The 12,998-nt window shown below is 42.5% G+C and overlaps 1 protein-coding gene across 4 annotated transcripts in view; it reads right to left on the reverse strand.

Annotated features, from left to right (window-relative positions):
• The window catches only part of TBXAS1 (thromboxane A synthase 1), a 230,748-nt gene continuing 217,750 nt past the window's right edge, over positions 1-12,998 (reverse strand). For all 4 annotated transcript variants that reach the window (XM_039708347.1, XM_039708349.1, XM_039708348.1 and 1 more), the window contains 4 exons: positions 6,160-6,248; positions 3,584-3,721; positions 1,556-1,718; positions 1-906 (listed from right to left, as the gene is read on the reverse strand). In XM_039708347.1, coding sequence (XP_039564281.1) covers positions 832-906; positions 1,556-1,718; positions 3,584-3,721; positions 6,160-6,248 — 465 coding nt within the window. In that variant the 3' untranslated portion in view covers positions 1-831. The remainder of the gene's footprint in view (positions 907-1,555; positions 1,719-3,583; positions 3,722-6,159; positions 6,249-12,998) is intronic.

Below are 12,998 nucleotides of genomic sequence, written 5' to 3' on the forward strand. Positions count from 1 at the left end.
TGATTCAAGCTAGACAGGGGCGGTGCCAGCTGCAATGTTTGGAAAGGAAAGGCCTCCCCATGAAGCAGATGTGGTACCAACACCTTCTAATTACCTTTAAATTTCCTTCAGTCCTCCTGCTTGCTTTAAATTCGTATCTTCTCTGTCTCCACCTTTCCAACAGCAGCTCAGCAGCCAGAAAAATAGCTGTCACCTCATTTCTTTGGTCTTAGCTGCTGGAACTTTACTGGTTCATTCTTCTTCTGTCATGTCGATGGAATGTGCCAAGTGCAAATTGTTAATCTAAGTGTATTTAAAATCACTTCAAAGCATGGAGGAGGTGCAACATCTCTAGCTTTACAGACACAGGTAGAGATCAAGCATTGTACAGGGGCCTCAGCTTTGATTGCTAGTGGAGTTCACGAAAAAATCCAATGCACTGCATCCCAGGTCTTCTGCTGTAACTGTGGTGCCTTTGGGGCTTTCTCTAGGGACTCACAAGTTCATGAGAAGGATGTGTCATACAATGAATTGAAATTAAAATCTACTGTAAATTGTGGAAACTGAGCATGAGGAAAGCATTCTCACAGATAGGTGAAAAGAAGTGGGATGAAGAAAAGCAAATGAAATTGGGATGCTTCTTTGTAGATACTCTTCACAGCAATTTGAAAATACCCAAAAAAGACTGTGGAGCCCATTTTAAAAAGTGACTGGAGGCTGTCCCACAGGAGAGCAGCAAGGAAGCACCTACTGACCATCAGTGGGACTTAGGCTCCTGTCTGTCCTTGGAGTTTTGAAAAATAATTATACCCAGTGACTCACTAACAAAGGCTTCAGGATGTACATTCCCTTTTAGCGAGATTCCAGCATGATGTAGACTCCATTTTTTGGTCCAAGTGTGGCTTTTGATTTGAGCTGCAAAGGAATCTGAAAGAGAAAAGAGCATCTTATGTGCAGCTGTATGTGTTTATCTATGTGTGTATGACACCCCCACATACAGACAGACATTTTTGCTGGAGGACCAGTTCATAGCAGGATCACTGTGGAAGCTGTAAAGTACTTGTTTTACAGTCAGCTGTGGTGGTAAAATATTAAATAGAATTTACAGCCAGAGGCTGAGGCAGTGGTTACCCAGGAATGCTGTAGATCTGAACAGAAAGAAATTAACTCTATAAGCTCTAGAGCTGTAGCAATAGGCATATACTAAAGTGCTGACTCTAGAGATGGGTGCACTGTCTGTAGCAATAGGCATATACTAAAGTGCTGAGATCCTGTGAAATATGTACACACATTCTCACCCTCTATGAATTATGACATTTTGCCTGTGGTCTTGCCATACTGCTCTCCACTAAGGCAGGGCTGTGTAACAGTCCTTTTGTTGGAAAAATTATATATCTGAAATCACATTTTGCTTAAAACATGCAGTCCATGCCTGGTCTCTCCTTATTATGGAAGTGTCTCTAACAGTTTTCTCAAATGAAGAGAAGTCACAAAGGCAAACCTGTTGTCCTGTCTAAGACACACTGTCAACTCCCTTAAGTTAACAAGTGATCTTTAAGCCTCTGCATGTACAAACCTCAGTCTCCGGGCAGGTCTTGAATTGAAACTTCTGCAAAATCCTCAGCAGAGTAATTTTTGTCTCCAACAAACCCATTTTCATGCCAATGCAGCCACGGGGTCCTGCCCCAAAGGGCAGGTATGCAAAGGGATGTCGTTCCTTCTTGGCCTCCTCTGTAAACCTAGAAGGTGCAGAGATGGAAACCAGTTCAATAAATGTTTTTAACTTAAATCTCAAAAGCTGGTTATTTCAATTGATCTTAATGGACAGGTCATGGGGACTATTGATAGATTATGTCCTGACATTCCAGTAAAAAGATAATTGACTTATGGCCATCAGGCTTTGTCAGCTGGTGACTTCAGGAGAGGACATGGAGACATGAGTTTTACTTCCAATCTATCTTTAATGAAAATCTCTCATCACTTTGGATTCAGTTTCCAAGAACTTTAGACTGCTAAGGTCCAGAGAACCCATGCAGGGTAGAAAGAGATGAGAGGTAATACAGGATAATTGGAACTTTGGAAAAAAAATAATATTGTGTATTTCCACTAATTCCATCCCCATGCTTCGAAAACCTAAATAAGATTGAGCCACTACTCCAAAAAGTACTGTAGAGGCCCCTAATTTGAGATTGAAGGAGGATTAATTAATGTACTAAGCACTGTTGCATAATCTGATAACTCTTGCCTTGCTCACCCCCATATATTGTCCTGGTAAGTTTGAAGTCTCCCTTGTTTTATTCCTACTGCCAATTTGAAACTGAAATATTGGCGGGGGGAGGCTGTAGCTGAATTATTTAATTTCATTTTATTTTTTTGTTATGCTCTTATTTTATAATTTTATAATTTTTGCTAACATTACCAGCTATACAATCTGAGCAGAGTGTTACTAATTATGGGTCATTCCTCAGGGAAGGTTCAAAAGGGAATTAATCTCAGATTCATACCAAACATCACTGTGTGAATCAAGGGGACTGCAGCCCCTACTAACCATTTTACCCTTTCATACTACTGTTAAAGTGGTGAATAAACAATTAAGAAAGCACTTCTAGATAAGCATTGCTAAAAATACCCACCCCAGACTTCCAGCTGCTGCTAAGATTTCTCTCCAGCAAAATCTCTGGTCTTCTCTAACCTGGTATTGCTCTTCTTTGTAGCCAAAAGATTCTAATGGAGCATATGCCTGGATTTGTTCCAGAAGGAGCATTAGGCAAACCAATCTACACCACACAAGTGTGTCTTACTGGTAAAGATGGTTCTGGGCTGCCAGTCTCACTCCCAGTTGTTTATGAAGCAGGCACTTCTTTTCTAAGTAAGCTTCTGAATGTAGTGGTAGCTTTAAATGCATCTGCCCACTAAACAGTTTAAAAATATAGCTGCCCACAAAACTAAATTGTGCTTCCACACAGCACCACATCATCTGAAACTCTCCCTGTAAGCTCAGACCAACACCTGTAACACAGGACAGGTACAAAATTACAGCTTGACAGGGTTCCCCCTACCCACTGAGGATATAAATGCTCCATGTGAAACTGTCTTGCCAAGCAAGAATCAAGGATCCTAAAATACAGACAGCAAATTCCCAGTGGGAGATGGGGTAGGTTCCCCAAGTTATAACATAACACTGTTATGTTTCAAGTGAAAAGAGTGCTCTAAGCCAGCAAGGAGCTGGATGAGTTTCCCAGGTACAGCCAAGGCAGTGAATATACTGTCCCACTTCAGAATTTTGGCACCCAGAAACAACCTTATTCACAGTATCTGATTTGGAAACAGGTCTGAAAACCTCTGCCACAGTTCAACCTTGACCAAACTTTGCACCTTCTGTGGAATACACCACTATCATAACCTGTCTGATGTAGTAGAAATAACATGTTTTTATGGTCTAAATAAAACTGTGCTCCTCTTGGTGGAAATGCTGCTTTGGATGAATAGTGGGTGACTGTGGCTGTGAAAGAGCAGCAGAATCTGGTGCCTGCACTGGACAGGTTGGAGTTCTGTGCCCAAGTAAGGACCTCAGCCTAAGGGTGAAAAGCACTACTCCACATACCTCTCAGGAATGAATTTTTCAGGTTCTGGCCAGAACTCAGGGTTGTGGTGAAGGTGTCCAACTGCAGTTTCAATGACAGCTCCAGCTGGAATATGCTGCCCCAGCACTACACAGTCTTTAGCTGCTTCCCTAGTGAATCTGCAACAACATCATGCACCCCAGATGATTAATAAAGGTTAAAAACACAGCAGGAGAGATCTATAAAAGTATCTGTGTTCATCTGACCAAACAATTTCTGGGGTAACACTTTCTCATAGATAAATACAACAACTGTTGCTGATGCCAGTGTCTTCTCAGGTTACAATTGTCTCCACTTAGAAGTCCATAGCTCCAGCTCAGGTGGTTGACTTCTGCCCTTTTCACAGGAAACCATTTCTGGTTGTTTACCGTTTTCAAAAGCATTAACTGCTAAACTGCAATTTTATTGTTGATGTTGGGTTTAGACTCATTTTTTTAATGAAAATTGCTGATGAAATGTGTCAGTCACCTCTAATAACAGGTAGAAAGAGTATGCTGGTTTGCCTCCAGGAAAAAAAAAAGATAGTAAATATAGCTTTGAGTTTGTTTATTTGAGAAGCTTCCCCCTGTTGGTGCAGCACCTGAAACTTAGCAAGGGATGGCTGTAATATTAGTGTTGGGTGTTCTGCTGCTGCTGCTACTCTGGAAATACAACTAATTCACAAGCTTTGGAAAACCACATTTCACATATATTCAGCAAAGACAGGCATGATGTTAACAGCAAAACTCTGCTGTTTTCTCCCACCCTGTGGTGACAGGTGACAGAGGTGTCCTTAGGAACCTCATCATGACAATACTGAGAAAAGTCACCAGCCAAAGCCCAGCTTGTGTCTTACAAAAGATTGTGTGTGGGTGTGCATGTGTGGTGGTGGGTTCTGATCCTGATCTTTTGGTGCTTGGGTGGTCACTACAGACCCCAAATCAGCCCAGACTCAGGTGAGTGCCCTGCTGTCTCAGTCTGGGACCATCTGCAAGCACAGGGCCGAGGCAATGTGCAGGAACTTCCTTTGCTGTTTCCCACACTCTGCCAAAAAGTTGAACAAAGATTTCAGCTTCAGGGCTGTCAGTCTGGTATCATTACAGAAACACATTCTTCCCTTGCTGTCACCGATCTCCCTTTCTCATAGACAAATAAATAAAAGAGGCTACAAACCTGCAACAAAACATTGGAATTAAAAAAAAAAAAAAAAAGCATTGACAAGCTATCCTTCTCATTCTTACATGAATTTGGTGATAATGGAAACATGAGTTCTGGGTGAGAAAGTTCTCTGGATAGTAAGTTCATTCAAAAAAAAATGAAACCAACTAATTTCATAACAAACTTGGCTGCTACTGTTTTTTCACTTAACTCAGCATTATCCTTGTCACAGGCAATTAACATCTTTCAGCAGCCCTGGGCTGTCCTATCCATTCCACATCCATCAGAGTAAAAGCCAGATCAATAAACAGCCCTGACAACACCAAACAAAACTTCAGAAGAACTTTGTTCTATTCTTGTTCTGTCTCCATCTGACAAACATGGATTGTTTCCCAGTGATAGAGCCCAAACTCAAAGACCCCTGTCACTTTAACCAGCAAAACAGTTTCCACTTGTACCCCAAGTATAACACAGCAAAACCCCATCATCTCATCCAGGAGCAGATATCTGATATTAACTCTCTAAAAAATCCTGCAGATGCCCATGAAAAAAATGTTGATTTCGAATCTTGGTGAACATAAAGAAGAGAATATGATCTTAAGCTTTTTCTGTTTTTGTTTTTAAGGTGCTTGCAGTCATGGGTTAAATTTTTCAAAAGCTCTCACAGCAAGCTCAGCTTTGGCTTCTTTCCAGTCATCTGAATTTTTCCCTGAGCTTCATGAGAAGCATTACAACTGGCTGATCCCTTTGAAAAAACTGTATTTCTTAATATTTGTATTTATGCTTGTGATAACTTGGACCTTTAACAATCAAACAGTTTTCTAATTTCTTTTTCCCTCGTTTTCAATTCATCAATATAGTAGAATAAGTCATGTGTGACTTGGGACAGAATTTTCAAGAGTTAATGGATGTTACCATTAGTTTAGCTCTATTAGTACAGGGCAGTGCTAAGGGTGAATGGGCCAAAGTTAAACACACAGGTAAAATACATGTTTGAAATACATCTGTAAAATACAGCTTCCAGACTGTGCAACCCTTCCACAGATCAGGGCTGTAATAACCAACAGGGCCCTGATGGGGATGGGTTTTGGTGCACATCCCCAAAGCCTGAGGCACATGGAAGCAGCAGCCTCTGGCTTTCTCTGACCAGACTTGCTCCAAAATGGCTCCATCCTCTAACCTTGGGGGCTGTGAGGAATGGTGAGGAAGCAACCTTGGCCAATTCACTGTAAAAATGTGCTTTAGAAATACCAGAATTATCCAGCTTTCCTTCAACAGGCCACATGATATCTTTCAAATGCACAAAGCAGTATTGATGTTGGCACAGAGACTGAGAGATCATTGGTCTTCCAACAGCAGATTTCCATTTTATAGAGCCAGGGAGCTATCCTGTCTAATCAGCAGGGGAAAAAAAAGATACCTGAATGCAGGTGGGTACATGCGCAACGTCTCTGCAATCACCATGTCCAGGTAAGGGAGTTCTTGTACATTTTGGTAATCAGGCACCATCTGAAAGGGCAGGACAAAAGGAACAATTACATTTTCTCACATGTAAGTGCCAAACTCATCCCAGATTAGCTTTTAAATCATCTATTTTTTACTGGGCATCTTTCCTGTAGAAGAACTCGATGTCTCATCTAAAACAGTAAACGATAAAATTATACAAAAATGTGGGCAGTAATTAAATGTGTGTGTAACATTCCTTTCATCATCAAAATGCTTTGGTGCACAGCCCAGCTGAAGGTATAATAATAAATCAACTTGCTAGGAAATATTAAAAGCAGGTTATTAGAGAGTGCATCAATAGCTGTAACGGAGCTCTTGTTTTACACATGTACCAAAATCTGCACAGGACCCTTGTTTCTTCCCAAGGGCAGGAGGCTCACACTTTGTTCACAAGAACAGCAAGTCCTTCAGTTACTCGTGTTAGTGTTGGAACAACCCCTCTGCACTTCCCCAGCTCTAGAAATAGAGCAGAGTGCTGCTGCTGTGATGCCTGTGGAGGGGTGGAGATGGCACAGGAAGATGCTGGAGCCCCCGACTGAGGAGTAACACAATTCACACAGTGGTAAATTGCTCTGCCAAGGAGCGAGGTGCTGAGGCACAGCTCAAATCCCACCTGGCAGGGCTGCAGTAGTGCCTGAGCAGAGAAGCCTGGTTCCTCCAGCCCTTGCTTAATGCTGCTTAATTTTTCACAATGCTCAATGCCTGAGCCCACATCTTCACAACCCCACAAAGCCATTCAGCCCTTGACAAGGAGTGGTGGGCACTAAAACCCCAACAGGGCTGTAGCTCAGAAGACTTTACCCTCTGACTGGCAACAAACAGACAGCGAGAGACACCAAACAGCAGCAGTGACAAGACTCAGCACACGGACAAACAGGGAATTTCCTCCTTGGAAAAAGGGCATCTTCCCTGTTTTATTCAGTGCTCTCAGCAGAGGGCAGCCAAAGTATATCAAATAACCTCATCGGGAAAGTAGAGTTTTGTTTTAAATTAGAGCATCTCCTAAAGACTGACACAGAGTAAATTGGAGAAAAGCACAGACGTCAGACTAGACTAAACCTTTTATGAAGATTTGGGGCCCCTGCCGTTCACAAAGGGGACTGGATTCCATCCTTCCTTTATTTACTACAGCACTTTTCATGTATAATGCATATTTTATTGAATTTTCATGCAAAAACATATGGTACATACTGAAAATACTAAGCAGAGAACAACTCCAGATGGTAGGCAGAAAAGGCATACAATAGAACAAGGATACCTTGCTGGATTAGGGTATCCCACTTATTCAGCACTAAGCCACCATGCACCATTTCACATTAACTGATCTTTTCTAGGGAGGAAATAGATACATTCTATTATCCCCATTTTCTGGCTCGGGAAAGAAAAGCAGAAGGAGAGAAAGTAATTTGCACAGGCTGAGTAGAACCAGTGTGTGTGTGCTCCTGTCTCAGGGGAAAAGAGGCAACTCAGCTTGTCAATAGATGAAGTATTCTGTCAGTATATGACAAATATTATCAATACAGGAAATATGGACTGCACTGACAGCCTTTCACTGTGGCTTTTATCTCGTGGTGGTGCCTGCTAACTCAAACCTTTGGCTTAGGTCAGTGGTTATCAGACAAAGGACTCAGAGCCTAAAAGCCACGTGAGAGTCGTGGCTGACATCTGCCTGAGGAGCAGTGCTCCAATAATTCCAATAGCCAAAAACAAAGCTGGGAGAATGATCTTAATCACCCTTGTTTTGCAGAAAGGGATCTGAGGGCTGCCTAATTTTGTGGGGGAAATCAGAAGCAGAGGCTGGAAATGCAGTCTCAAATTTCAGGTCTTCATGGCACAATTCCCCTTCTCCATGCCCACTGGAGATGCTCCACTCTTCAATGCAAATACATGCTGTGGTGTGCATTTTTTATTTTTCTGCCAGTTTTACAATTATCATTCAGAACTTTCCCCTGGCCTTTTTATACTGCTCTCCTACATCTCTTTGAATCCTGAGTCAGCATCTGAGTCCTATTCCTGTAATCCCTCATGATTTCATGGACAGGCTGGCTGAGAGAAGAATTCAGGCTCAGAGAAAATGAGTGGTGGAGCCAAGAGCAAACTGAGATGTGTTTGATTCTCTGAACCATGCTCTTTCCACTGGGCCTTCCTGTCTCTCTCATAATCCCCCTACTTACTTCTGGAGTCAATAATTAAGATAATTATATGGTAACCTGATATAATAAGTAGCCACTAAATCAAACCATACATCAACGAATAATGTAACACTAAATTATTGGAGCTTTGATTTGCTCTTTCAAATAGCTTCTATACCTTCAGGGGATTAGCAGTTCAGAAAACAAAATAAAAGGTGTAAAACCAGCTGATTTTCCTTAGAAGAAAATTCCTTTTGCTTACATAAAGAAGGAGGGGTCAGTCAAATGGCAGCAGAGTGAACTCTGCTATCATGAGAATGACAGACACATCAGTCATTTCCTACATCTGATGCAATTTAATTATTGGCACTTCCATGCTTTTAGCATCAAAGTAGCTGGACCTAATTTAGTGGTTGTTTGCAAGGTCTGACCTGCAGCTGCGTAAAGTACACACAAGCCAAGCATCTCTATTTAGGAAGGACAGTTTGTTGCTTTTTTTTCCCCTTTCAAAGAAAATATTTTCCATTTGTTTTTCCACTCCCTCTCTTAAAAATATGCCTTTAGCCAAGCACATTTCAAAGGAACATAAATATGCTTTTCTTCCTAAATGTCCCTATTTATATCTATCAACTGCTGGCAGGTTTGCTGGGGTGAGGGTGGTGTTGTGCAAACATGCCACTTTAACCCCCTGAAAAAAAATTGCTTAAATTGCCTTTTACTCAAGATGAGGCAGGCTTTTTTCACTAAGAAAGATTTCTGCCTTTAACAAGAAGAGATGGGGGGGTGTGAGGGAGGATTGCATATAATAAAACATCCTGTATTTTAATTTTGCAGCCACTGCTTTGCACAGCAGTTTTTCTTATGCTTTGCACAGCCTTGTAGTGTCTTTTCCTGTTGATGTGGAAGTGAAATGGCCATGTAACATCTTGTGGCATTTCTCTGCATGCATGTTTCCCCAGTTTGATTTCTGGAGGTGAGGTGGTACACCCTTACCAATCCCAGACTATTCAATCACTTCTGGCACTTAGTTTGGCCACAGAATCTCCTTTATGATTGACAGAAAATCACAAGCCTCCATTACCTAGAAAAAGATGGGAAATTAATTCTTCCTCCCACAGAGTACCCTGAGGTGAAATACCAGCAGTGATTATAAAATTGCCTATGTGCTACAAGGATGACGCTTGTTTTAATCCCCATATAAACTCCAAGAGAGATAACTACCTTCAGATCCACCTCTGCTTTTCAGTATTGGTTTTAGCATTTTCTAGGCAGGCAAAGCTATTTTTTACCACCGCCCTCAGTTAACTTTTAATTCCTCAATGAACAGCAAGGGAATCCAAGTGCTGACAGGAGCGGTCTGGCCAATCTCTGCTGCAGTTTGAGATGTTACTGCTCCCAGTTGCTGGCTCTTCTTTGCTGGCTGGGGTTGGTGTCACCACAGCCAAGTCAGCAGAAGGGAACATATGCCTGCACCTCAGTTGCTTCCATAGAACGTCCAGCATGAACCCATCTTCAGTGACAGCTCAAGACGAGACACTAACTTTTCCCCAAAGCAGCTGATGATCATCATCCTCCTCTACTGCCTCTGTTTTGAGCATGGTAATTCAAAGTAGACACCAGTGAATAAGAGATTCCCACTTATCCTGTTGGCCATGATATAGTGGTGGTCAGCATTCAGAAATGAAAAAAAAATCAGAGAAAATTTTGTGCAGCTGACAGTGTGATGTGCATCTGAAATCAATTTAGAAGCAGAAAAGCCTGTCGAGACCACATTCCTCACAAGGAGCACTGCTGAGTCATGGCCTGATACTGAACCAGCTGAGGTTTCTGAGAAATTGCAATCCAAATCCAATGTCTCATGGGCAGGTGGGCTGTGTCAAAGTCCAGGTCAGGGAGATGACATGCAGATCTGCTTAAGCACAGATGCAGATCTATGAGTTACCTGTGTATGCATAGCTGCACAGCCCACATGGGCTCTCCCCCAAAATGCAGACTTTGGATAGCAATAGGATAGGAGTAAAACAAAATAAGCCAGCATCACCCCCAGGTGCTCTCACCCAACTCCCTTTCAAATTGACAAAAGGGCTACTCAGACCACAGCCATTGACAAACAGCTCAATAATGTTTCTTGATCCAAGGTCTACAAAGCTGCTGATAGATCAAAGAATCTGCCTGTGGTTTTGACCTCTCTTGGTCACCTCTAGGAGCTCCTCATTGTCTAACAGAACTAGAGCCTGTGTGCCTCAGTGGGCCTCAGAGAGGGGGAAGAAATACAAGAATGTGAAGTACAACAAAGTCAAATTAGGGTGGCCCCACAGCACCTTTGGCATCAACCCTATCAGGAAAGGAAAGGTTAGAGACTGGACTGCACTCAAAATGCAGATCAATGATAAAAAGGGGTGGGATGGTTTAACAGATGTCTGTCTTTAACTTGCTTAAAGAAAGCTTGTCTGGTGTTTGACCACTTCCAGGACAACATGCTGGAATCCCTGTAAAGCACCAAACTAAAGCCCCCCTGAAATCTCAGGCAGCAGGACAGGGACAAAGTTGATGAAGTAAAATTTCTCAACTTCATCCCCAGAGCTTGTACCAAACACTTCAAAAATGCTTGAGGCATTCCTCATGCAATACTTACTGCAAATTCCCCCTCCCTGTTGTCTGCACCTGCCAGGTGACATGTGTCTCTGAGGCAGAACCAGCCCATGCTGCTCGGGAAACAGGACCCTGAACTCCAGAGTCCCACTCACTCTGAGAGACAGATCATGGCCTTAAGATAGAGAAAAGCCTGCCTAAAATCACCAAATGTCTGTTGGCCGCTTCCAGTGACAAAGGCCTAAAGAACCTTCTAGCAAAATATTAAGTTCTTGACTGCAGAATTAAAGGACAAGATTCAGGAATAAAAAATAGGACAGCAAGCCTGATTTCCAGATTTTCCAGACAAAGGGGCTTTCTGAGTTGCCTAGCACCTCTCAAATCCTTAGAGCACACCTTGGTAGCACTAGAGCCTCTGCCATTGGCATTGTGCTTTCTCACACACTCTCAGAAATCAACATTAAAGTTCTCAGCTCCATCCCTTCTTGCATCTTTCCCCAGAAGCAAGAAAAAGCTATCCAAACCTCGTGCTCCCAAGATTTCAATTTATTTCTTTGTTCCATGAGGATTACCTGCCACCTCTTTCATTTGCTTGGGTTGTTATTCAAATGGAATTTTGTCAGGCTCTGACCCCCACCCTTGGTGGCTGCTCACCGGGTTTGACAAAGTTACTTTGTTCACTGAGGCACATCTCAAGATGTGTCAACATTCAGTGCTTCAGACACCTCAAAACAAATTCCTCCCAGCTCCTCCTAAAGACTGTGAGTGCCAGTCTTTAGGAGGAGCTGGGAGGAATTTAGTAAATTTAGTCTTGCAGCTTTTTTGTTCAAAATACCTGCCAGTCACCCTCACCTCTTTAGACTCCACCTCTCTCTGGTTCTCTGCCATGCAAGTCAACTGGCCGGTGAGTGCCAGATAAATTTAGTCTTACAGCTTTTTTGTTCAAACTACCTGCCAGTCACCCTCACCTCTTAGACTCCACCTCTCTCTGGTTCTCTGCCATGCAAGTCAACTGGCCATTCACAGAGGAAGGTGCCAATTTGCAGGCTGAGCTCAGAGCTGGTGGGAAAGGCTGGCACACCAGTTTTGCACTGAAAACCACATTACACGCAGACCTTGCAGCCAAATTCTCTCCATTGCTTTGGTGCAAATCCACACAGCTCCCTAGGGCTGTATCGGTGTAAGGGAGAGGGAAATGTGGTTCTAAGGATGCACCAAATAGTGCTGGGGAAAGAGCCAGAAGGTATAAGGTTACACCAATGTCAACTCACTTTCATGTTAACTTTGCTTTTTGAATCAAAGAATTCAGCACCTGACAGAAGACAGACCTACACTACCTCCAGAAGCTTCCACGGTGCTGAAAGAAGGTCTTTGTAGCATCACTGCTCACAGGGAGACTTCTGCGAGATAAAAATACTTCCTGAAACTGAACAGTGTCCCAAAGCCAAACAGATAAACATAAAAGCTGAAACCAAAACAGTCAGAAATTCTCTTCCACCTACATTACTACTGACACATGGTGATCAGCAAGAACAGAATGCGTGCCATCAGGTAGAAGATCCAGAAAAAGGAAAGTCAGGAAAAAAGAAGAAAATCTCTAAGGAAATACATTATGAGGCAAACTACAAATGAAAAGAAAGGAGAAAACAATCTGTTTCTATTTAGATTTTGTAAATTTGTTAACTTCATCTAGTCCCAGATTGCCAAGAGAAGTGTGTGCCCTCAAATGAAAATTGATTAAATAAGTGAGACTGGGTGCCTGGAGTGCTCTGCTGTCACAAAGGAAGGTGCAATTTCCCAGTGTGCTGATACCAGGCCAGGCAGTGTTTTGTACTCTCACTATGCTAATTTTTATTATTTTACTTAGGCTATGTGGGGAAGAGTACCACCCCTCTAGAAGTGACTCCCTACCTGTATGCAATGTGTGCCTTGCTCCAGCTCTTTGTGATGTGGCATAATCCCTGCCCATGCATTGCAGCAGGCTAAGATCATCAGAGTCACAGAGACTGCCTCTTTCTTGCCTCCTTAA

Source organism: Passer montanus, unplaced genomic scaffold (genome assembly GCF_014805655.1).
Source record: "Passer montanus isolate IOZ18808 unplaced genomic scaffold, ASM1480565v1 scaffold20, whole genome shotgun sequence".
Classification (NCBI taxonomy): Eukaryota; Metazoa; Chordata; class Aves; order Passeriformes; family Passeridae; genus Passer; species Passer montanus.